This window comes from Ailuropoda melanoleuca, chromosome 13 (assembly GCF_002007445.2).
Source record: "Ailuropoda melanoleuca isolate Jingjing chromosome 13, ASM200744v2, whole genome shotgun sequence".
NCBI lineage: Eukaryota > Metazoa > Chordata > Mammalia > Carnivora > Ursidae > Ailuropoda > Ailuropoda melanoleuca.
In genome coordinates, this window is record NC_048230.1 from 13546893 (window position 1) to 13573532 (window position 26640).

General features: G+C 39.7%; 1 protein-coding gene across 10 annotated transcripts; it reads right to left on the reverse strand.

Annotated features, from left to right (window-relative positions):
• Positions 1-1112: 1112 nt before the first annotated feature.
• PRR11 (proline rich 11) lies at positions 1113-26558 on the reverse strand. 10 transcript variants are annotated; one of them, XR_004619771.1, is made up of 12 exons: positions 25547-25704; positions 20766-20821; positions 14834-14963; positions 11758-11908; positions 11148-11270; positions 8358-8624; positions 7314-7412; positions 6836-6948; positions 5174-5233; positions 4988-5084; positions 2801-2948; positions 1113-2478 (listed from the first exon to the last, which is right to left on the reverse strand). XR_004619771.1 is itself a non-coding variant. In XM_034641119.1 (12 exons), the coding sequence occupies exons 4-12, from the start codon at positions 14956-14958 to the stop codon at positions 2880-2882; spliced, it is 1104 nt and encodes a 367-aa protein (XP_034497010.1). In that variant the 5' UTR covers positions 14959-14963; positions 16064-16101; positions 20766-20821; positions 26445-26533; the 3' UTR covers positions 1113-2879. The 10 variants fall into 10 exon arrangements, 9 of the variants coding, with proteins under 9 accessions (XP_034497010.1, XP_034497006.1, XP_034497007.1 ...); XM_034641119.1 differs by lacking the exon at positions 25547-25704 and adding exons at positions 16064-16101; positions 26445-26533 and having other exon boundaries at positions 1113-2948; XM_034641115.1 differs by lacking the exon at positions 25547-25704 and adding an exon at positions 26445-26532 and having other exon boundaries at positions 1113-2948.
• Positions 26559-26640: the final 82 nt, after the last annotated feature.

Genomic DNA, 26640 nt, shown 5'->3' on the forward strand with positions numbered 1-26640 from the left:
ATATGTACATATCCAAGAATGTTCATAATGGCATGCATGGTTCATAATAGCCAAAAACTATAAACAACTCTAATTTCCATTAACAATAGAATGAATGATTAACTATATTCACACAATAAAAATAAGTAATCTATAGAACTACACAATAACATGGTAGAAACTTAAAATAAATGTTGATTGAAAGAAGGCAGAAACAAAATATATAGCGTATGATTCTATTTGTATAGTTCAAAAGCAAGCAAAATAAACCATAGCATTTAAGGATGTGTATTTAGAGGGTAAAAGCAAGGAAATATTTATTATAACAAGCAAATTAGTAATTACTTCTTGAAGAAAGGGATTGTGTTAGGGGAGGGAGATAGGCAGGGCTTCTAAAGACATTTGTAATGTCTCTTTGTGGTCACATGAACATTTGCTTTATGATTTGTTAATTTATGTATTATGTACTTTTCTGTGTTACATTTCCAGTAAAAAAAATTAAACAAGAGAAAAACCAAAGGTTTTTTATTGCTCTTTATTTAAAAACCTAACCAGATGGACCCTGGTGTTTGTATTGTCTTGTTATTCAGTCTGAAAATAAACAATGGAAGTATATAATTAGCAACAGTGTAATGAAGCCATAGCATTTACAGGATTCTCAAATGGGTACAATATAAAACCTGTCATAAAAATTAGTAAAAGACACAAGGTAGAAAACATTTTAATACTGGTACAATGGCAATAGCAGCTTTATAAATGTTTATATATAGGATTTCTATAGCATTTTTTAATGAACATTTATTCCACAAGAATGATCAAATCATCATATTTAAATTAAACTGAGACAGTACACAGTGGTTATTAACATAAGCATTATAAATGCCCCATAAAACATTGTCACAAATACTCAAATGTTTTATTCTCAGTGATCATTCCTTTTATTCTTATGTAATATAAATGTAGCTAGCAGACTTTGTTTTTTGTTTTAAACTAGAAGCAGGTATGGTTTTTTAGGGTTTTAAAAAAGATTTTACTTACTTATTTGACACAGAGAGACAGCGAGAGAGGGAACACAAGCAGGGGGAGTGGGAGAGGGAGAAGCAGGCTTCCTGCTGAGCAGGGAGCCCAACGAGGGGCTCGATCCCAGGACCCTGAGATCATGACCTGAGCCGAAGGCAGATGCTTAACTGCTGAGCCACCCAGGCACCCCAGCAGGTATGTTTCTTAACTTTATTACCTGTTTAATTTTCATTCATAAATGTGTTTGTAAACATAAATGTGGGTCTCATAAGAACAAAACATTGTCCCTAGGTCTGCTTTCCAGTCTGGTGACTTTCCACAGCACTCTATTTGGCATCTCAAAGCAGTACTTATCTGTGGAAACATAGGCATTTCTGGGAAATGACTAAAATATCTTTTGTAGCCTATGCTAAAATGATGATATTTCAAGGATATCATCCGTGTAGCTGCTTCCTGTCAGGCTAGGAAGTCCAGTGAAGATCTGAAACACCTTGCTTCCTATCCATGAGCAGCTGCTACCCTTATTCTTGGAACTGCAGGGGATCAAAGCTAATCCTGCACCTTCAGTCACAGGAACTCACCCAATTGAGAGTTCCCCTTCCTCTGTGATACATAACACATTAGTAATGGGGATCCTGGCTGAAGCCATAATTGTGTGCACCACTAAACAGACATGTCTGACAAGCTGGGGGCTCCCAGAAATACTTGGCAACTTTGTAGGGGACTGACCGATAGGGTGACCAGGTACAATAAAGGATGCCCCGTTAAAGTTGAATTTCAGATAAACAATGAAAAACTTTTTTAGTATAAATATATAGCTTCCCTACAATATTTGGGACATACTAATACTAAACAAACAAACAAAAAACCAAAAACACCAAGCCTATCCATTGTTTAACAGTACATATTTATATTTAAAAGTTATTTTTTTATCTGAAATTCAAATTTGGCTCTCATATATTTATAATTGCTAAATCTGGCAACCGTGGACTGGCAGGAAAGAACAAAAATCCAGTGAGGTGTTCATTATTACTGTTACTGAAGCTATAGGCTGATGAGGACAGGAATTAGGTCTCACAGAGAATCTGCCATGGACTTCAGATAATCCTTGGCAGGCCACTGTGGAAAATACAAGGTTCATGTTGAGATCATTGTAAAACATAATTAGCTGCATGAATGCAGACAGAAAATATCAAAGAAAGGAGTATCTCAGACTTTGGCGAGTCAGATATGACTACCTAAATATCATTTCTAGCTGCTAGAAATGGTACATTCTAATTTTTAAGGTTATATTGGACATTTTCCTTCAAAAACATTTGGAAATTGATTGGGTTGGGACGGGGGATGGTCTTACCTCTTAACTGTTTACAGTAAACAGAAATCAAATCTAGAGGATCTTTTTTACTGATCACGTCTGTAGCACTTAGTGAATGTATTAGCTTTACAGTCTGAAATACTTTTACTTTTCTTTTTAATTACCTGAGAACACGCAAGGAGAAAAGGAATCGGGTTATTTCATTTTATTTTTTAAGGAATCAGGTTATTTTCTTAATGTCAAAACTGTGCCTATTGAGTATAAGTTTGTTATCTAGTTAAATTTGAACAACCTCTCCAACCTAAATTGGGTAATTCCAGGATAAACGTCACTTTGAGGATTGCATTTTTCCATCTATTCTCTTATTGATCATGCAAACTAAAAAACACCCAAGTACCCACTTTATATCACAGTATGTATGGGGGCTCTGCACATACTTTAATTCTTCAAATGGAATTATATATTAGTATAATAATTTATACATACCCTACTACATTAAAAAAAGGGTTGGGGTGATTTTATCTGTATTTTATGGATCATCATGGGGTGTCTGGCAGAGTTGGCATCAGTTTTGTTCATCAAAGCTGCTTGTAGAAAGTGGCAGAGTTTGAGTTGGGCTTCTAGGGTGAGCCATCTATGAAAAAAAAAAGAGTCCCAATTATAATATCAATCATGTTCCTGTGGCCAACACAGATCTTCTTCCTCACGAACAGAATCCAGATTTTGTGCAGGGCAGCAATGTAGCCAGACTCTAAAAACCACTTTTCCCAGTTTTTCTGATATAATCAGAAGTTCCTGGATGGCACCTGTTTAAAGAGATGGGGGGTAGCTTACCTAGCACACCCTTTTGTCCTTTGCCTTTCTCTTTCTCTTGCCTAGAATGTGGACACCCGGCTTCAGGAGGTGTAGGCATTCTTTACCATGAGGGTAAAAGCCACGCCTTAAGGACAGAAGTGCAGGGATGACACGGTGAAGCCACTGCACCAGTTACGGGCTGCCTACTTCCCAAGGGAATACGTAGGTAGGAAAAATAAGCCCCTACTTGGTTAAGCCACGGTGGTCAGATTTTTGTTACCTGATGCAAAAGCAAATTTTGTTACCAAATGCAAAACCTAACTTATACAGTTGCTTCAGACTAAAAGGAAAAAGGAGGCCTAAGGGCTGGGGGGGAGGAGTCATTCTTTGTCTAACAACAGTTTTACAAAAACTTCCTCCTACTAAGTAGATTTTGGCAAATACCTCATATGGCAGAGATCTTTTCTGGGATTTTTGATGTTGTTGCTCGGTATGTGTGCTTATTATTTATCGTATTTTCATTTATTTCCACATTACTCATTATAGTAATTATGGTATAGGGCAGGGACAAAAAAGAATCCCAGAGCTGAACAAAGAAAGGAAGGGGCTTAGTCTTTCAGTGAGGCCTCTCCCTTCTGCCCCTGCCCTTCATAATTCATGTGGTATCACCAAGGAATGTGCTCTGGGGGTGGGCTCCCTGCTGGATGCTCCAAAAGGAGGGAAGGGGGATGTGGCCACACCTCCAAAGGAGGCAGTGTAGTGGGGGGGGACCAAGTTGATTGGCAACAGGGAAACCAAGCTGTCTGCAAAAGGCACTGATTCGTAATGAGGAAACAAAGGGAGGACAGCGTTGGGTTGGCAAAGTGTCAGCAGTGAAGTCTGTGGTGTGTCTCTATCTCCAGAGGGAGATGGAAATATAAGCTTCATAGCCAAAGAGGCCAGCAGCCCTGTGTCCCAGCACTCCAATAGGAGTGGCAGAAGGATGGCTACTCCCCACAGATCCATTGATAGAGTTGAACGGGGAGATGACAGACAAACAGGGTTTGGAAGAAATCACATCAGGCCCCACTGATATACTAGATTTTGTTGTATGGGTCATACATGTAGGTGGCAAAGAAGAAAGCTGCCAAGACTTTTCCTATCAACTGCGCACGATCTGATCCCTATCTACGTCTCCATCCCTGTCTTTCACCACCGTCAGACTTGCTCTTTCTTACAGCTACTTTGGCCCCTTTTCTGTTTCTCAGTTAGGCCATGATCCCTCCACCATGAGACTCTTGCATATGCTGTTCTTTTTGCCTGGAGCTCTTTTCTCCCAGACATCATGGTGGGCCCACCCCCTTATCCCATAGATACCCTTCGCAGTTAATGCCTATTCATCCTTCAAGTCTCACTTCATCACTTCCTAAGGGAATCCTTCCTAGATCACCCAGGCCAGATAAAGTTCCTCTGTGGGTTCCCACGGAACGCCATTCCTTTCCTTTATAGTACTTACTCAGTGTAGAATTATACAAATATGTGATTATTTAATTAATGTCTGTTTTCCCCACTAGGCTGAAAGCTCCAAGATAATGAAACTAGGTCTGTTATTGCTTACCGCCATATCCCTGGTACCCCAGCACAGTACCTGGCATGTAGGAAGTGCTTAATAAATACTTACCTAAAGTAATTAATAAAACCAGGTATTCATGGTTAAAGTAGAGATGATAATGCTAGCTATGTCACAGAATTTTATGAAGCCTAAATATGAAAGTGTTTTGTAAAGCATAAGGTACCATTTAAAAATTATTATAAGAAAGATCCTTTAGATTTTATGATTCTAAATAAATGATCTTGAAGAAATGGAAACTTTTTTTTTTTCTTTTCCTAAAAGCTTACCTGAAACTTTCTCCTCAAGGCCCGGGTCATTACTGGAGTCAGCCCAGTTCCTGTTTCCATATTTTCTTTATTGGTAAGTGGGGTTCCACCTGGGCTCCTGCAAAGATATTGACAATATTAGAAGCTGTATTTTATGTTGACTTTTCAAATGGATTTAAAAAGCATAAAGATAAGAGAGTGTATTACCTCTCTACATCAACTTTTCTAAGTAGTTTCCGCAGATCAATCTGGCTTTTACCAGGGGTACTGATGAAATAAAGATATAAAAGTTAGAGCTTGCCAGATTTTATCATCTTTCTCAAAGCAAAGCAGCCATTTCTATAGGCAATGTCCTAGAAAGTAGTTCTATTTGTTACATTAAAAAATAGCAGCAGAGGGGCGCCTGGCTGGCTCAGTCAGTACAGTGTGTGACTCTTGATCTCAGGGTCTTGAGTTCAAGCCCCACGTTGAGCGTGGAGCCTACTTAAAAATAGCAGTAGATGCTGATAGGAGCATAAAGTGATAAAATTGTCCTAATAAGTCATATGGCTTGATGCAGTAATTATACATATAAGAATCCATCTTAGAGAAAGACTCAGCTATGCACACAGATGATGGACAAGAATGCTCACTGAAAAGTTAGAAATAAAAAATCATAAAAAACCTAAATGTCTCAGAACAAGAGTTTATCTATGAAATTTGCATATAATAAACTGTGTATACTGAAGAAGTCATGGGCACCTGGGTGGCTCGGTCGGTTAAGCATCTGCTTTCGGCTCAGGTCATGATTCCAGGGTGCTGGGATGGAGTCCCACATCGGGCTCCCTGCTTGGTGGGGAGTCTGCTTCTCCCTCTACCCCTCACACCTGCTTGTGCTCTCACTGTCTCTCATGCTTTCTTTCTCAAATAAATAAATAAAATCTTAAAAAAAAAAAGTCAAAATGATGCTTTAAACTGATTTTTAATAAGATGGGAGAAAGTTCTTGACACATTAAATGGGAAAAGCCTTAACTGTATGTACAGTATGATTATACACAGGTACACACACACACACACACACACAGATTTCATCGATTCCAAGACAGACATACTAGTTCTCATAATTTATCATTTCTGAAATTGGGCTGATTTAAAAATTCTTTTTTTTTTTCCTTTTTTAAGTAAACTCTATCCCCAACATGGGACTCAAACTCACGACCCAGAGATCGGGAGTTGTATGTTCTTCCAACTGAGCCAGCCAGGTGCTCCTAAAAAAATTCTTGATATTATTTCTTTTCCTCCCAAATTCATTTATTTTTATTTTTACTTTTATTTTTAAGTAATCTCTGTGCCCAGCCTGGGGCTTGAGCTCACAACCTGGGATCAAGAGTCCCATGCTCCACTGACTAAGCCAGCCAGGTGCCCCTGAGCCACCCCTGCCCCCAAATCCACTATTAAATCAATGGTGTATCTTATAATAAACAGCATAATGAAATGGAAATACTAGAGTAGATGCCTACACAAAGACTAGAATGATAAACAACAGTATGTTAATAGTAGCTATCTTCAATCATACAGTTATTTGAATGATTTTGTTTTCTTCTTTTAAAAAAAATTTTTTTAAAAAGATTTTATTTATTTGAGAGAGAGAGAGACTACAAGCAGGGGGAAGGGCAGAGGGACAAGCAGAGTCCCCTCTGAGATCACAAACTGAGCTGAAGGCAGATGCTTAACTGACTGAACCACCCAGGCACCCCCGTTTTTCTTTTTTAAACTTTTCTGTGGATTTCCAGTTTTCTACAATAAGCATATATCACTTTTAAAGTTAGAGATAAGCAAAAAATCATTCTTTTAAGTAACAGTAGAGCATAACACAGTGTAGTTCCTTACATCAAGACATTTGTAACTCGAGTTGATAGCACTTTGGAGTTGGGCTTCAGGGTGACACGCTGCAGGTCAGAGACAGTAACTAGTGGATGCTGTGCCTTTGGTGATGGTACAAGCTTTAATCACAAAATGAGACAGTATCAAAAGACACACTTAAAAACATCATTCAAAATGTAAACATGCTGCAACAATGAATACTTGAATGCTGAGTATGTGTAAGATATATCCACTACTCAATTTTTATTTCAAAGCTTCAAAATATGTCTCTACTTCTTTAGATCAATGGTTGGTCGATAAAACTGCCTAATTAAATAATTTTGCCATCTACACATTTTGTTGAGGAGATCCAAAACTACTCAAATAAAACATCAAATACTTAACCTCAGAATGGCATCTGTACATAGGACTTATGCTTATTTTCCAGGAAGGGACAACCAGGTTAAAAGCTGAAAGACCACGTGTATGGTCAGTGATATCTTACCTTCTTCCTTTCATCAAAACACTGTGTCTTCTTTAATTTCACAGTCAGTAGATCTTCCACTGTTATCTGCATAGGTCCATCTTTTTTTAATGGTCCAGTCTTAAAATGACATGGAGAGGTTAGAATTCAAATTGTAACCAGGATATCTAGCCAAATGCAAATCCAAATCTAGTTTTTAAGGACTCACTGAAAAACTAACTCTTATTTTACCCTAGGAACCTATCAAATTCTTTTCATTCAACCAAGAATGATCCTGTTTTCAGTACCCACAGATGTTAATGCTATTGCAAAGTATTCATCAAAATGTAAGGCTCTGGCAGGAAATAAGAGATGAGCCAGTTCCCTGCAACCATGCATCTTCCTCAGGAGTCGTTATTATAAGACAGGAGTTGAAGGTGTTCCTCAAATCAAGGTGGAGTTTTGCTTGAATTACCTAAAAAGTTGACTCAGTTCCCATAGAACAAGAATTTGTAGTCAGAAGGACAAGCATTATGGCAAACATAATAGGCTCTGGATTTAACCCAACCATTTTAAACCAAATATATCTGGGGTGAAAATTCAGCAGATTTTAAAATAGGGTCATGTTTATCTTAGTGACTCACAGATATTCCCTTGGTGGATAAATAATTAATGGAAACTGGTCCTTCAGCTTAATGACATTATACTTTAGGGTCCACCAACTCTTTTTATTCTGACTTGACTCACTAAGCCACCTTCTGTTTTTCATTTGGTTTCTCAGGGAGGTTTTTCTTTTGGTAAAAAGATATTCTGAGAAGCCATAAGGAATATTCCGATCTATTGGCTTTCACTCATTTATCCTTTAAAAAAAAAAACCCTCACTTTTCTCTCTAAATCCAGCTTTTGTGAATTCTCACAGGCCTGAGTTTTTAAGAACGCAATAATTGACATAATGAAGATACGGAATCAGGAAAAAAAATGCAGCTTTCCTCTCCAAACCCTTAGCCTCGTCTTAAAAAGGCCACCTTTGCTTTACTACAACATTATACACTGACCCAAACCCATCATTAATAGACTGTGTCCTACCTGAAGTGCTTTAGTGCGATCTGAGTTTCTGAGCAGCACAGGTGCTGTAGGCCGGGGAGGGGGAGGCAAAGGAGGAGGGGGAGGGGGAGGCGGTGGTGGGGGTGGAGGAAGAGGAGGAAGATGGGCGGCGGGCTGTGGCAGTGTGGGAGGAAGCACAGGTGGGGAGTCTCCAGGCGTGGTTAGCACACCGGCAGGCACATCTGTGAGTTTACCACTTGTGTGACAGGTTTGACCACAACTTGGGCAGGAAGAATTTTCTGAGACAGTCTGTAAGAAAACATTACATTTGGCAAATGAATAACAGATCAATTTGGTTCTTGCGGCTCAAAGGCATTGAGATAATAGCTACCATGTATTGAATGCTTTCTCAATCAACTATGTGTTTTTTAATATTTTCCCATTTATCACAAGCCCATTCATTCATATATTTGTTCTGTGTGTGCAATATGCCAGGCACTGTGGGTACAATGGGAACCCTGTCTGTTACATCATGGAGCTGACAGTCTGGTAAGGAAGGCAGACATTAAACACACACCCGCCCAGTACAAAATAAAATAATGCTTCAGTGAAAACAATGAAGTGTGCTGTGGGCATGAATAGTGAGAAACCTGGAGAGTGGTATTTAGCCATAATCTCAAGGATGAATTGTAATTTATCAGGTGTCAAGGGAGATAAGGTCTGGGAAAGAGTTCCTGGCAGAGGGAAAAATATTAATGCATCCAAGAATGCAGTATATTCGGGGCACCTGGGTGTCTCAGTCGGTTAAGTGTCTGCCTTCAGCTCAGGTCGTGATCTTTGGGTCCTGGGATAGAGCCCTGAGTCGGGCTTCCTGCTCAGCAGGGAGTCTGCTTCTCTCTCTCCCCTCCCTACTGCTCATTCTCTCTCTCTCTCGAATAAATAAAATCTTATATAAAAAAAAAAAGAATGTAGTATATTCAAGGACTGATAAAAAGGCCAAGTGGATGGAACATGAATGTTATGGGCTGAATTGTGTCCCCCAGCACCTCCCCCACCAATTCATATGTTGAAGCCCTAACCCTAGTACCTTAGGATGCCTTTGGAGGTAGGGCCTTTAAAGAGGTGATTAAGTTAAAATGAGGCTATTAGAGTGGGCTGTCATCCGATTTGACTGGTGTCCTTATAAAGAAGAAATTTGAACATACAGGAGAAACATTAGTGATGTGTGCGCAGAGACAAGATGATTTGAGGATACAGTGAGAAGACAAAAGAGAGAGGCCTAAGAAGAAACTAACTCTGCCAACACCTTGATGTCAGACTTTTAGACTCTAGAACTGTGGGAAAATAAATTTCTGTTATATTAGCCACCCTGTCCATGCTACTTTATTATGGCAGCCCTGGGGAATGAAAAATAACCCTATGAAGTAAGATGGTGTATTAGTTTCCTATGGCTGCTTTATCAAATTATCACAAACTGGGTGGCTTTAAACAATCAAAATTCGTTTTGTAGCAGTGCCAGATGCTAGAAGTCTAAAATCAAGATGACAGCAGGGCTGGGCTACCTCCCAATGCTCTAGGGAAGAATCTGTTCCTTGCCTCTTCCTGTTTTTGGTAGCTATGGGCATTCCTGAGCTTGAGACTACATCACTCTAATCTCTGCCTGTGCTCCCACTGCTCCTCCTCTCCTCTGTGTGTGCTCTGCTCTGTGTCTCTTTTATAAGGACATTTGTTATTGGATTTAGGGCCCACTCAGATAATAGAGTATGATCTCCTTATCTCAAAATCCTTAACTTAAGGAGTGCCTGGCAACTCTTGATCTCGGGGTCATGAGTTCAAGTCCCGTGTTGCGCATAGAGATTACTTAAAAAAAAAATCCATAACTTAATTACATGGGCAAAGACCCTTTCCCCAAATAAGGTCATATTTATAGGTTTCAGGGATTAGGACTTGGACATATCTTTTGGAGGCCATTGATTCAGCCCACCACAGATGGCATCATCCTCATTTTTAGAAGAGGAAACTCAGGCCTAGAGGAGTAAGGTGATCTGCCTTTCTTCCTGTCTAATTCATCTTGAGGTACAAATTCTGGGACAAGGGCTGTAATCCCAGAAGCTTCACTGCAAACCAACAAGTGCAATGTTTGTTTTTTGAGACATTGAGAATAGTGGCCCTGCTTAGGGGAGTTCGGAGACAGTGGATATTTATGGCTTTTTCTGCCTCTATCAGTCAAGAAAATAGAAATCATCCTGAGTATTTAAAAGAGGGCAAAGGTAATGTGGGGAGTCGGTTACATTGATGGTGAAAGAGCTGAAAATACACAGGGGACATTGAGGCAGCCCAGAGATTAGCAAAAGCAAAAAGCCATGAATACTCTGAGGCTGGAGGGACAAAGGGAAGAGCAGTATAACCAGATCTCTAGAGGTAGGTTAAGCCAGAGAATCAAGAAACCTGGTAGACTTACCTGGAGGGAGCTGCAGGGAGGGAGACAACAACAACCATCACCGGAGAAATTGCCCAATGCAGAGAACAAAGGGGAAAAATACACTCCCTTCACACCCCCACCGAAGTCTCATCAGTGTCTTCCATTAGCCAAGCACAACTGGAACCAGGTGACATGGAGCTTAGGACATACAGCCTGCATGGGTTAGCTCCAGTACAGTGCAGGGCAGAGCCTTGAAGCCTAAGGAACAGATCTGCGGGCAAACAGGCCCAAGACTAGCACTTGCCTGTAGCCATTCCTCCTCTGGTAAAAGCACGCTGGGATTCCTATGGGGGATGACCCCTGCCCTCCTTCCCTAATTCCAGATTTCTTTTTTATTTAACAATACCAACCTTCAGTGTTTCCTGGAGCTTGCATAATTCACTTTCCAAAATGCAAAACCGTTGTTTTAGACTGTGAAGTTCTCGGTGGCAGAAACGGGATGGAAAGATGGTGTCTTTCAATATTTCTAAACTCTGAAATTCAAAAATAAACAAGCCTGAATTCTTTTTTTTAAAGTTTTTAAATTTTTACTAATTTTTTTAAAAGATTTTATTTATTATTTGACAGAGAGAGAGAGACAGCCAGCAAGAGAGGGAACACAAGCAGGGGGAGTGGGAGAGGAAGAAGCAGGCTCCCAGTGGAGCAGGGAGCCCAATGCGGGGCTCGATCCCAGGATCCTGGGATCACACCCTGAGCCGAAGGCAGATGCCTAACGACTGAGCCACCTAGGCGCCCCACAAGCCTGAATTCTTTAAGCAACATGATCAGGACAGGAAAAAAGGGAGAAGAAAGTGGTTTGATGTATGTTTTACAGAAGCAAAGGCATACATGACCCCACAATTTCATCTTACCTGAGCTTAGCCTGAGTGTCGTGCTGACCTGAAGACACGCACATGTGAATACACATACCAAGCATGTAGAAAAACCATATTGCTGAAAATGGGTATGTCAAACTCATACCTGGGCCATGAAGTTCTGGCAGCAATTGTATATAGACCACACTCTATTTGTCCAAAGTTTTACGGTATCTTTGATATTGGGAAATCTGAAGTTCCAGGATGGTCTTAGCCAGCTTCTGCTAAGGGATGTATCTGCTGAAGGAATAACCACTCTATAGGAAAAACAAAACCAAACAAATAAACTCCTGAGTTGGAATAACAGCTCTATTTAAATAACAATCTAGTTACGGGGTGCTTGGGTGGCTCAGTCAGTTGAGCATGCAACTCTTGGTTTTGGCTCAGGTCGTCATCTCAGGGTTGTGAGATTGAGCCCCACATCTGGCTCTGCACTCAGCGGGAGTCTGCTTGGGATTCTCTCTCTCCCTCTGCCCCTCCTGTCAGTTGCTCTCTCTCTCTCAAATAAATATTTAAAAAATAAAATAACAAGCTAATTTTATAGTATGACTCAGGAGCAGAGACTATCTAAAGCCAAATTTTCCATTAAATTCTAGAGTTCCAAGAGGTACTTATGCAACAATTTATTTTGTAAATAAATAGTAATAAATAAAATAAATAGTAAGTAAAGAGGCATCAGGGATTCAATAATGAACAAAGTAGATAAAAACCATGCCCTCATTTGACTTAAATGTCTTGGGAGAAAGGTAAAAAAGTAAGTAAATAAGTAACATATATGGATTGTTAGACAGTGAATAAATACTATGAGGAAAAGGATAGAGCAAGAGAGAAATGTTGGGTGGAGGTGAAATTTTATTTTATTTTTATTTTTTAAAAGATTTTATTTATTTCTTAGAGAGAGAGAGACAGTGAGAGAGGGAACACAAGCAAGGGGAGTGGGAGAGGGAGAAGCAGGCCTCCCGCTGAGCTGGGTGCCCAATGCAGGGCTCAATCCCCAGACCCTGGGATCATCACCTGAGCCAAAGGCAGATGCTTAACGACTGAGCCACCCAGGCGCCCTGGAGGTGAAATTTTAGGTAGAGTAGCTATGGAAGTCTCACTGAGAAAGTGATGTTTGAGAAAAAAACCTAAACAAAGTAAAGAAGCTAGCAATACAGGGGTGCCTGGCTGACTTAGTCGGTAGAATATGCGACTCTTGATCAGTGGTCATGAGTTCAAACCCCACTTTAAGCGTGGGGCCTACTTAAAAAAAAAAAAATAAAGAAGCTAGCAACACAAATATCTGGGAGAAGAGCATTCCAGGCAAGGGTAATATTAAATGCGAAGGCCTGAGAGAGCAGCTTGTCTGAGATGTCTAGGGAATAGCAAGGAGGCCGGGATGGCTAATACCCTGAAGAGTAGGGTATTAGGAGATAATGTCAAAGTCATATCATAATGGCCTTGTGGGTCATCAAGGGATTTTAATTTTGACTCTGACATAGGCAGACATTGGAGAGTTTTTATTTATTTATTTTTATATAATTTCTACACCCAACATAGAGTTTGAACTTATGATCCTGAGATCAAGAGTCATGCGCTCTTCCAACTGAGCCAGCCAGGCGCCCCAGGAAAGACATTGGGGAGTTTTAAGCAGAGGGGCAATATGACATGATTTTTAACAGGCTCACTCTGACTGTTGTGGTGACATACACGACAGAGGGCCAAGGGCAGAAGCAGGAAGCCCAGTTAGGGGCCGTTTTCAATATTCAAGAGAAACAGAGATGGGTTAAGGATAATATCATGGTTAATGCTTTTTGAGGGCCAGTTTATTTTACAAATTTTTCTACAGGGGTATCTGGGTTGCTCAGTTGGTTAAGCGGCTGCCTTTGGCTCTGATGGTGATCCTAGGGTTCTGGGATTGAGCCCCAGAACCCTACATTGGTCTCCCTGCTCAGCAGCGGGCCAGCTTCTCCCTTTGACCCTCTGTTCCTTCTTGTGCTTACTCTCCCCCTCACCCCATGTCAAATAAATAAAGAAAATCTTAAAGAAAGAAAGAAAGAAAGAAAGAAAGAAATTGTAAATAAAAAAATTAAAATTTTTTTCTGTAAAGAGAGCTGCAACAACAAAATGTATAAAGTATGTCATTGCGAAACCCAGTATCCTAGGCATCCTATAACTCAGTCTCTTTCAGTAACACATTTAAATCTGCGTCCCAGAGAATAACTGACCAAACTTTACCAAAACTAAGATTTAAATTCCAGTTATATACCTCTCTTTCATCACTTAGTTACCAGATTTATACAATTAAACTGACTAGGGAAGGAGAAAATAGTTCTGTGCATCTCCAATACAATTTCTTGTGATTTTTACTTCTTTTAAACTTTTGTTTTTTTAAATATTATTTATTTATTTATTTGAGAGAGACAGAGAGAGAACAAGTGGGGGGAGGAGCTGAGGAGGAGGGAGCCCATGGATGCGGGGCTCTATCCCAGAACCCCGAGATCATGACCTGGGCCGAATACAGACGTTCAACCGACTGAGCCACCAAGGTGCCCCATAAACTCCCCCCCCAAGATTTTATTTATTTATTGATTTGAGAGAAAGAAGGAGCAGGGGGAGGGGCAGAGGGGGAGGGAGAAGCAGACTCCCCACTGAGCAGGGGGCCCAGGGGACGACTCTGGGATCATAACCTGAGCCGAAGCCAGAAAGCTTAACCAACTGAGCCACCCAGGCCCCCCTAAACTCTTTTTTTTTTTTTTTTTAAAGATTTTATTTATTTATTTGACAGAGATAGAGACAGCCAGCAAGAGAGGGAACACAAGCAGGGGGAGTGGGAGAGGAAGAAGCAGGCTCATAGCGGAGGAGCCTGATGTGGCTCGATCCCATAACGCCGGGATCACGCCCTGAGCCGAAGGCAGACGCTTAACCACTGTGCCACCCAGGCGCCCCACCCCTAAACTCTTAAACTATGGTCACCACAAACAATTTAGAATGCTCAGTCAAAATTTAATTTCTGATGAGGGACGTATAATTTTTTGGGGTAAGTATACTGTAAATGTTGCATGCGACGGTATTAAAAAATATTCATTTTTTATCTGAACTTTAATTGGGCATTCTGTATTTTTATTTGCTAACTCTGGTAACCCTATCCTTAACAGATCAAATTTTTAGTATTTTTTTTCGTTTCCACACTTACGCCTTACCTTTCTGGTGAGGGTGGTGGAGGAGGTGTGATTAGCTTGGGCTGAAAGTGAGAGGCTTCTTTTTTTTTGAATAATCTTTTTGCTTTGGCTTTTAGCTTTCTTCTTCGTTGCTTGAACTTCGGCATGATTTCTGTAGAGAAAAAAAATTTCTTTTTACGTTTTTTATTTTAGAATAATATATACATATAGAAAATGCAAAAATCTTAACTGTACAGTTTATTATCACAACGTGAACACACCCTTTGTAACCACCACTTTGGTTAAGAAATAGATCGTGACCAGCTTCCCAGAAGTCCCCTGAAGTGAAGAAAAATTTAAACCCAGATTTAAAGTATCTTTAGAGACTTGGCTTTGGCATTACATTGCTCTCTAATTTCGTTTTCCTTGTCTTGTTTTTCTTCATTAAGTCAAGTGTATTTCCATTTCTTATAAGAGAGAAAAGGGCTAGAGTTGAGTTAGTTATTAAAAGAAGTTTCTTTCCAGTAACATTTATTGAACACCCACTGTGATAGGTGGAGTTGGTAGTGGAAGAAACAATTTTGGGGGGCGTGGGGAAGAAACAAATTTAACCATTGAATGTCCTTTTGCTTTTAGGCACCTTCACATACGTTTTCTCAGTGAATCCTCACCACCCAGTAAGATTTTATCCCTGAGGAAGAAGATTTTTATTCTCATTTTTACATTAAGAATAAACTGAGACATAGAAAGATTACATGATTTGCCCAATGTAATGCAGTAAATAAATAACTCTCCGAAGACCGTGTTCTTTCTAACACTCCGTGCGGCAACAGTTGATTGAATAGGTGATATACAATGCAATAGCAGTTACCCCAAATCTAAGACCCCAAATGTTTCCAAACATTTATTTTAAAGCATTTTAAAACACTATCTAGTCTATTTAGATTTTAATCTAGATCCTTTTCTGAAGAAAATTAAGTCAGAGATAGTTTGATGTGAAGAAGGGCTTTGCTGGTCGCTGTTGTTGCTACCTGAGGAGCAAAGATGTTATTCAAGCTGCAGAACTAAAAATGGTCTCAAGGGCTGGGCCTCCTTCCCTTCAAACTCACGTTTGAATAGGAACAATTGGCCTTTAAAATACACATTCGGGGCGCCTGGGTGGCACAGCGGTTAAGCGTCTGCCTTCGGCTCAGGGCGTGATCCCAGCGTTATGGGATCGAGCCCCACGTCAGGCTCCTCCGCTATGAGCCTGCTTCTTCCTCTCCCACTCACCCTGCTTGTGTTCCCTCTCTCGCTGGCGGTCTCTCTCTCTGTCAAATAAATAAATAAAATCTTAAAAAAAAATACACATTCATTCCACTTTTGTTCACCCAGTGACCTTTCAATACTTGGTATGCAGCTCTAGGCTTGCTCAGCTCTCAGATTGCACTGGCTGAAGAACCTCCTTTTACTGGCTGTGGGTTGAAAAAACTCAGAAGTGGCTTACTGTAGTTCCAAGAGCTTTGGTCTTGCAGAGGGCACCCCTAATGGCCATGGGTGACAGTGCAAATATCAACAGTCCTTCTAGGAGGAAAGATTCTCGATAGCATCTTACTGAACTGATGCTAGGTCTCAAACTAGCAGAGTTTTCCTTAATTGTTCTTAGAGGCATGGGAGATAAACCAAAAAATTGTTAGCTGACTTCACTTGTATTATATTACTTCTCTTTCCTGCTGAAATAATGAAAGAAGGCCAAGCGTGGATCTTCTTTTTTAATGATTTTTAAAAAACATTTTATGTATTTCAGACAGAGTGAGAGAGAGCAAGAGTAGGGGGGGCCGCCTGGGTGGCGCAGTCGTTAAGCGTCTGCCTTCGGCTCAGGGCATGATCCCGGAGTTCTGGGATCAAGCCCCACATCAGGCTCCTCCGCTAGGAGCCTGCTTCTTCCTCTCCCACTCCCCCTGCTTGTGTTCCCTCTCTCGCTGGCTGTCTCTCTATGTCAAATTAATAAATAAAATCTTAAAAAAAAAAAAAAGAGTGGCGAGGCAGATGGGGAGGGACAGAGGGAGAAGCGGAGCCTGATGAGGGGATCGATCCCAGAACCCTGGGATCATGATCTGAGCCAAAAGCAGATACTTAACCGACTGAGCCACCCAGGCGCCCCTAAGCAGGGATCATTAAATACAAAGGATATTTAAAGGATTCATTGATTTTTTTTTAAAACAAACTTAAAATAACACAAAACAAAAATACTCTGAAGGAAGATGTTTAGGAGAGCCTCAGAGAAAACAGCAATCTTGCGGTTGCCTGAAAAAAAGATTAAACTTCATCAAATCGGGGCGCCTGGGTGGCACAGCAGTTAAGCTTCTGCCTTCGGCTCGGGGCGTGATCCCGGTGTTATGGGATCAAGCCCGACAACAGGCTCCTCTGCTATGAGCCTGCTTCTTCCTCTCCCACTCCCCCTGCTTGTGTTCCCTCTCTCGCTGGCTGTCTCTATCTCTGTTGAATAAATAAATAAAATCTTAAAAAAAAACCCAAAAACCTCATCAAATCTATGCCCATGACTTTCTGTGGAGAGATGTCACTGTGAACTTCTATCTAAGGTCGAGTTCAGTGGGTGAAATCCCCAGAAACTGAGACTTCCATGGTAACCTCCTCTTCCTCATCTTCCATCTGCCCCTATGCAGCCCTCCCCCATTCTGTTCCCTCTCTCCTTTGATGTCTTTTGTTAGACATCAAACTGACACAGAGAACTGGCTGCCTGCCTGTTTTTTTCCCTATATTTGCCAATCCCTCAGTTATAAAAATAGACTTTAGAAAGAAGCTGGACATTCTGGTTTAAACTTGGTAGATTGGCTCTATACCTTTTTCTCCACTCCAATGGTGTGCTGGAGTTGGCGACAACTGATACATTTTCAGGAACTCTGTGAGTTAGTTGTTGAACACATCCACCATTAAAATTAAATTATAGAAACTTATAATTAGATGATTTATATTTAAAATGGTAATAAACCGACTGGATGCCTCAGTTAAGTGTCTGCCTTCGGTTCAGGTCATGATCTCAGGGTCCTGGGATGGAGTCCCACATCGGGCTCCTTGCTCAATGAGGAGTCTGCTTCTCCCTCTGTTGTCACTCCCCCTGCTCATGCTCTCTCTCTCTCGCTCTTGCTCTCTCTTTCTGACAAATAAATAAATAAAAGCTTTTTAAAAAATAAATACAGTGGTAATAAGTACAATGCAAAACTCATCACTTCCTAGTGATTTTACTATTATCTATGCTCTTGAGATTGTTTACCTTATTGTATCTATATAGCAAAAATGCTATAAAATGTTCATTTCTTTCCAATTCCACATTCAGTGACTTCACATTGAAAACTTGAAATTGGCTATGATGGGAGTATTTACATCAGGGATATGACAAAACACCACAAATCAGCTTGATTCATTATGTTGTTGAATTCTTTTTTTTTTTTTTTAAAGATTTTATTTATTTATTTGACAGAGATAGAGACAGCCAGCGAGAGAGGGAACACAAGCAGGGGGAGTGGGAGAGGAAGAAGCAGGCTCATAGCAGAGGAGCCTGATGTGGGGCTCGATCCCATAATGCTGGGATCATGTCCTGAGCCGAAGGACGCTTAACCGCTGTGCCACCCAGGCGCCCCATTATGTTGTTGATTCTTAAGAGAGATTGTTAAGAAGATGTTAATAATACAGATTGGATTTAAAAGCATTATCTTGGGGGCACCTGGTTGGCTCAGTCGGTTAAGCATCTGCCTTCGGCTTAGGTCATGATCCCAGGGTCCTGGGATGGAGCCCCATGACCAGCTCCCTGCTCAATGGGGTGTCTTCTCCCCCCCACCATCTCTCCTGCTTGTGTGTGGCTGCGGGCTCTCTCTCTCAAATACATAAATAAAATCTTTTTAAAAAGTGCATATCTTGTCTGTAGTTGTTACATTGTGAAAAGCATTAAAAAAATGAGGAATATTCTGGTATTTGAAAATGATTATTTGATTCATCAAACAAGTTGCTTACATAATTGAAATGAAGTTCCACTATAAATCTTCATGTTTTGCTTTATCATATTCCAAAGTAAATGAAAAGATCAACTGACATTCCTATCAGGACTATACTTGTTTATAAATTGGAACCATAGCAGGGCACCTGGGTGGCTTAGTCTGTTAAGCGTTCAACTTTTGGTTTTGTCTCAGGTCATGATCTCCGGTTGTAAGATCAAGCCCCAGGTGGGCTCCACGCCCAGCTTAGAGTATGCTTGAGATTCTCTCCCTTCTCCTCTGCCCTTCCCCTCTCTTGCTCTCTCTCTCTCTAAAATAAAAAAATAAATAAAATCTTAAAAAAAAATAAATTGGACCATAGCTTGTCTAAGGATACAAGAAGTCTGTAAAAATCAACAATAGTATTATCTGAGAATCAACTGTATATGAAATTTATAAGAACATCATAGGGGTGCCTGGCTGGCTCAGTCATTAGAGCATGTGATGCTAGATCTCAGGGTTGTGAATTCAAACCCCATTTTGGGTATAGAACTTACTTTAAAAAAAAAGCATTGCATATATTTTATTATTGTTTACAATAATTTTATTATTACCCAATGTCAGTAAATTTATAATAAAATTATGCATATGTATCTATTAAATATTTATTAGCACACTATTTGTCCAAACCCTTCTGAAACTTAACAAAAAAAGGCAGTAAAGGAGTGGTGAATGTATTTCTCTTTCTTTCTTTTTTAAAAATTTTTATTTTTTTAAAGAAATGTCTACACCCAAATTGGGGTCAAACTTACAACCTCAAGATGAACAGTTACACATTCGACTGACTAAGCCAGCCAGTTGCCTCAAGGAGTGGTAGTATAACATAATGTATAGAGTTGTCAAATCACTATGTTGTACACTTGAAGCTAATGTAACTTTGTGTGTCAGCTCTACTTCAATTAAAAAAAGGCGGGGGGCACCTGGGTGGCTCAGTTGGCTAAGCATCCAACTCTTGATCTCAGCTCAGGTCTTGATCTCAGGTCATGAATTCAAGCCCTGCCTTGGGCTCCACATTGGGCATGGAGCCTACTTAAAAGAGAGAAGGAGAGAAAGAGAGAGAGAAAAAAAAGGAAAAGAAAAAGAAAGAAAAAAGAAAAGAAAGAAAGAAAGGAAGAGAGAGAGAAAGAAAGGAAGAAAGAAAAGGAGAGAGAAAAAGTAAGGATAGTAAAGGAATAAAAAAAACATAAACCCATAAAACAATATTGGGAGCAGACTATGGGAGATGATGAATGTCAACAAATTATGGAAAATGGAAAGCAGATGGATGTGTTGGCAGAGCAGAAGGCAAAGCTTTGACTGCCTGTTGTAGGGAAGCCAACTGGAAGCAAGACAATTCTCAGAAACTTTAAGTAAGAGGATTCTGGACTTGAAGGCACCTAGAACCTTGAAAGTTTGGGGTGGGGTTAAAATAGGACTAATTAAATCTTTATAAGGATTGGATAGGCCTCTGGAGTCTGTCTTCCAGTCCTTTGTAGCCAGGGAGCTCCTGGGATTTATGTCCTCTCCAGTGATGATAGATAGGTTTATTCTCCGGAGAAGTTGAACCATAGAGGTGCTGAACTGGGGCCATGAGGCATAGCAATAGCCGAGTCACGTGTCATCATTCAGAAGATAGGGGATGATCCTGAACTGAAAAGTAAGACTTTTCAATCCCTTTCCTCAGCTCAGCTCCCAGAACACAGGCCACCTGTTTTAAAATTATTTTTTTTTTTTTTAAGATTTTATTTATTTATTTGACAGAGATAGAGACAGCCAGCGAGAGAGGGAACACAAGCAGGGGGAGTGGGAGAGGAAGAAGCAGGCTCCTAGCGGAGGAGCCTGATGTGGGGCTCGATCCCATAACGCCGGGATCACGCCCTGAGCCGAAGGCAGGCGCTTAACCGCTGTGCCACCCAGGCACCCCCAGGCCACCTGTTTTAATTCTCTGACTCAAACCCCCATACCTTTCATTTCCCCTTGAAGAAGACTGGAAGATTCCGCTCCGGGGAAATTAGCTCGCCTGAGAAAAAGGACATATAGATACTGACATTAGGGTCTCCCCAAAATGGCCTAAAACTTTTATATTTTAACTGTTGTATTACTTTAGGAGAGGGTGTCTGCGTGGCTCAGGGTCTCAGGGTTCTGGGATCAAGTCCTACATCAGGTTCCCTGCTCTGCAGGGAGTCTGCTTCTTACTTTGCCCCTCCTCCTCCTTGTTTTCTCAATTTCTCTCTCTCTCAAATAAATAAATAAATAAATAAATAAATAAATAAAATCTTTATTAAAGAAAAGTTTCAGGAGAAAACAGAGAAATGGAGAGAATTTTGTCAAATAAACAATACAGAAATATTCTCTAGGACTGAAGGGCTTGAATTTTCAGAATGAAATGGTCCACTCGGTATCATGAATAAAAGAAGATCCACATTGAGGCATGATATCACAAAAATAAAGTGGAGGGGTGCCTGGGTGGCTCAGTTGGTTAAGTGTCTGCCTTTAGCTCTCCTGATCTTGGGTCCTGGGATCGAGCCCTGCATTGGGCTCTCTGCTCATGGGAGAGTTTGCTTCTCCCTCTCCCTCTATAATCTCTTTCACATAAATAAAACTAAAAAAAAAAAAAAAAAGATGCGATTCAAAGGCTTCAGGAGAGAGAAAACAATATAGAGACAGAGGACTGAGCAGAGAATAGCATCACACTCCCAACAGCCACACTGGAATTCTGTATGAAAATGTTTTCAATCCTGGAATTCCACACCTGGCCAAATGTTCAGTCAAGTGTGAGCACAGAATTAAGATAAACAATGACAATGTCCAGGATAATGGTGATCACAAGTTCTTGGAAGACCTCTTTGCAGCAGCCCTAGGGCAGGGGTCAGCAAACCTTTTCGATAAAGGGCCAGATAATAAATATTTTAGGCTTTGTAAGCCATCTGTTCTGTATTACAGCCACTCAACTCTGCCACTGTAGCACCCAAACAGCCATGGACAATACCTAAATGAGCATGGCTGTGTTTCAATAATTTTTTTTTCAAGAAATTTTATTTATTGCCACTGAAATGTGAATTTCATATAATTTTCATGTGTCACAAAATATTATTCTTTGTTTGATTTTCCTTCAACTATTACAAATTGTAAAAACCATTCTTAGCTCACGAGACCTATAAAAACAGTAGTTTGCTGATTCTAGTCTTCACTGGCACACACAGCTGGTGAAGTGAACAAGATTGATATCAGGCTTCAGTAACATTGTCTCTAAGGAAAAAAAGGGAAATCAATAAATTACCTACTGTATTGACCATTCTGAGCTGAGTTTACCATTCCTCTGGCAAGCTGGGGTCAAATTATGATAAATGTTTAAAAAATAACATTTAAAAATGACTAGGAAAAAATGTCCAAAAAAATGTAATCATAGTAACACTATATGTTCTGCTGTTAAACCATATTTAGTAGCATAAACATTGAATGGTATAGGTATATTGTGAGGATAGGAGAGAAAGTGGAAACCAGCAGTTGTCTAAATTTGTTTTTAAAAATTTTATTTGTTTATTTGTCAGAGAGAGAGAGCACAAGCAGAGGAAGAGGCAGGCTGAGGGAGAAGCAGGCTCCCTGCTGAACAAGGAGCCTGATGCGGGGCTTGATTCCAGGACCCCTGGATCACGACCTGAGCCGAAGGCAGATGCTTAGCCAACTGAGCCATCCAGGTGTCCCAGTAGTTGTCTAAATTTATGTAAGTGTCTAAAAGTGGAAAGAAGGAAGGAAGGCAGGAAGGAAGGAGAGAGAAAGAAAGAAAGAAAGAAAGAAAGAAAGAAAGAAAGAAAAAGAAAAAGGAAGGAAGGAAAGAAGGAAGGAAGGAAGGAAGTTAGGAAGGGAGGAAGAGAAAGAAAAGGAATAGTATTGTAAGCATGTCATTTAGAAACATGGAAGTAAACACTGGAAACAATTACGAGAATGGATAGTATTGCTTTTGGCAAGTGGGAGTCAGGATTAGAGAGAGATGATTCAGAAGACTGCCACTGTTTGTTTGTTTCTAACTATAATAAGCCTTATAGTAGTATTTGACAGTTAACCTCTGGTATATATTATTAGCTAGAAAAATAGAGTACCATCATTCTAAAACTGGGCCTTATCTTTCTATCCCTTTCCTGTGGTTGTTCCAATGCCCGTGCATTCAAATTTCTAAAGAGTCCTACACAAGCTGATTAAAAACAATCTGTAGTACCACACACACAAAAAGTGAGGGAGTTAGGATACTCCACTATAGAATAGAAAATGCACATATTAATATATATTTATTAAATATTAAATATATTTATTAAATATATATCAAATATATGAAATATATATTCCACTTATGTACATATATTCATATACATGAATTAGAAACATTTATCTGATTAATTCATCCTATTTCTTTTTATCATCCCTCCCCTTTCTGTCCTGATTTCTGTTGCTTTTGCCATCTTTCCCATTTTTTATTTTTGCTATATAGTCTATTTCCCCTACTCTTTATTTTGAAAAATTTCAAATCTTGAGAAAATTTATAATAGTATAATTAATACTCATATGTCAGCATCTGAAACAAATGTAACATTGTGTGCTGACTATACTTCAAGAAAAAAATAAATAAAAAATAAAAAAAGATCATGCTAATTCTGGAAAAAAAATACTCATATATTATTCACCTAGATTCACCAATTGTTATCTGTTAACTTTCTTTCTGTATAGGTGATGTGTATAATACATATTATGCACTATATATATATAATTTACATGTAAGTGTATGTAAAATATAAATTTATATTTTATATTATTTTATATATTATGCATATATATTATACACACACACACACCTCTAAACAGAAAGACAGCAAATGATGAATCTAGGTAAATAATATGAGCATCAATTATACTATTTTTGTAAATTTTCACATCGTTTGAAAATTTTCAAAATAAAAAACATGATAGATATACATGTATATAGATATATAACATATATATACACACAAATAATAGTTTTTTGTTTTTGGCTGAGCTGAGTTAGTTGCAGACATCATGATACTTCACGCCTAGATACTTTGATTTGAGTTTCCTAACATGGACGTGGACATTCTCCTACAAAACCACAATCACAGGAAATTTAAGCTTAGTATTATTTAAAAAACAGTCCATAATTACCCCAATCACCTCAATAATATCCTTTACAGCTGCCCCCTTTTCCTTTCCACATTGCATTTAACTGTAGTGTCTTTTTAGCCTCCTTTAATTAACAACCGTTCCCTAGTCTTTTCATGTAAGTATTTGCCTTTCTTTCTATTTATATTTTTGACGACTCCAGACCAGTTGTTTTGGAAACTATCCCTCAGTTTGGGTTTGTCTGAATATTCCTCTAATGATTCTCCTGACTTCAGTCTTTCTCCTTGCCAATCATTTTCTACAGTTATTTGAGTTAGTTAAAAAAAAAAAAAATCATCCTGATACTCCCTTGTTTAGAAGTATTTGAAGATTCCTTTTCATCCCCTGGATAAACTAAATTCCTTACCATACCTTTTCAAAGATTGTCACAATTTAGTCGATGGCCCTTTGCAGCCTCATCTCTTTTAGCAATTAGCGGTTTGTTCTTCAGGTATACCAAACACCAAATACTTTCCACAGTATAGTTATCAGGCTTTCCCTTTGCTTGGGGCATCCTCCTTCAAGTCAACTTATATAGCTTCAAGATGCTGTTACTTTTTCTCACAGGTATTTGTTGAATGCTGATAATCCACCATGGTCGGTAATAGTGGTAGGTTTTGGGATATGGAGTGGGATACAATTCCAAGTAAGGCCAACATAGTCTCTCTCTGTCCTTATGGAATTTATACTGATGGAAAATGTCATCTCTTTTGTGCTTCTATAGCACTTTATACACACTCTTATTATAACATTTATTATATTGCATTGTAATTTTTGTTTGCATGTTTGTCATCCAGCTGGACTGTGGGCTTTTCAAGGTTAGGATAAATTTTATTCATCTTTGTTTCCCCGGGAGCAAGAGTGTAGCAGGCATTAAATAATTTTCATTCAATAAATGAATGAAATAGGGGCGCCTGGGTGGCTCATTCGTTGAGCGTCTGCCTTGGCTCAGGGCGTGATCCCAGCGTTCTGGGATCGAGCCCCACATCAGGCTCCTCTGCTGGGAGCCTGCTTCTTCCTCTCCCACTCCCCTCCTATGTTCCCTCTCTCGCTGGCTCTCTCTCTCTCTGTCAAATGAATAAATAAAATCTTAAAAAAAAATAAATGAATGAAATAAATCATTCCTGCTAAGTGTTAGCTAGCAAGGCGTTTCTATTTTAGTTAAGGAATATGCTTTACTACAATTACGTTGTGTAAAATCTTAGTGAGGGAGGTTTTTAGTTCTTCAAATCATACCACACCTTCATATGGTTAAAGGATGGCTCCAAAACTATTTCCAGTAGGAAAATGCAATAAGTAATAGAGTAAGAATTACTCTATATTGTATATATATACATATATATACTCTAAATCATATATATATATGTATTATTCTGTATTACTCAGTTGGCACTGCTGCTTCTATTAAAACTCCACCCAGAGACAGAAGCGCTTTTGGTCAGAGGTACTTCCAAAACTGTGGCAGCAATGAAAATAACATTTGCATTTCATTACCCTCTTCGTAAAACACATTTTAATGTAGGCTCTTAACACTTTCCAATAAACAGCTTTCAGTCAATTAATCAATTTCCATTACCAGTTCAATTCATTACCCTTGAGCATTCATAGGGCTATTTCTGGGGGCGCCTGGGTGGCTTAGTGGTTAAGCGTCTGCCTTCAGCTCAGGGCGTGATCCTGGTGTTCTGGGATAGAGCCCCACATCAGGCTCCTCCGCTGGGAGCCTGCTTCTTCCTCTCCCACTCCCCCTGCTTGTGTTCCCTCTCTCGCTGGCTGTCTCTGGCTCTGTCAAATAAATAAATAAAATCTTTAAAAAAAATAGGGCTATTTCTGGTACTTGATTGTATTTACTTTTGCTTTACGCAGTGCAACATTGGTTTTTAGTTCCTGTCTTGTTTCTCTGAAGAGATTGCAGCTCCCTAAAACGTAGTCCAACACAGTATTACGCACAAATAAACAGGGCACACTTTTAAAAATTGACACACTCACAAAACGTCGGACGATACTAAGAGTGTATATAGGAACATGGTAATACTGCCTGTCAAGAAATGTATATTTTCAAACTTTAACGTGCATATGAATCATTGGGGGTGGGAGATCTTGTTAAAATTCATATTCTGATTCAGTGGGTCTGGGTGGAGCCCGATAATTTGCATTGTTAACAAGCGCCTCACTGATGCAGATGCTTTTGGTCCCCGGACAACACTTAATAGCAAAGATCTAAAGGAACATGCAAAAGGAAGGCAGATGCTTTGCTCCAAAACGTATTTTGCAGAGCGTTAATTAAATATAAGTATGGTTAGGGCGGAGCCAGGGCGAGCACTTCCTACCCAACCTCAAACCTCCTCTTCCCAGTTTCATCTCCCCGAGTTTAGCCAAAGTCCCCACCTCCGTAAATCTTGAGAACACAAGCAGCAACAGGCCCAGCTACTGAAGACGCGAGCCCAGGTAACAAAGGGAGATCTCCTTGCACTTACAAGTCTGAGAGCCCGGGATTAGATGGAGTCCGGGTAGTGGCCTCTCCTTCGCCATAAAGAAAAATTTGAAATTAAAACCTTATCATGGAGGGACCAATCATAGCAAAGGTCTCTCCGCTATTCGCTCTCTCGGTAGTGTAGGAGCACAGTCTAGTTTGTGATTGGCTAAGAGGTAACCACTCGCTGGCCAATAAAA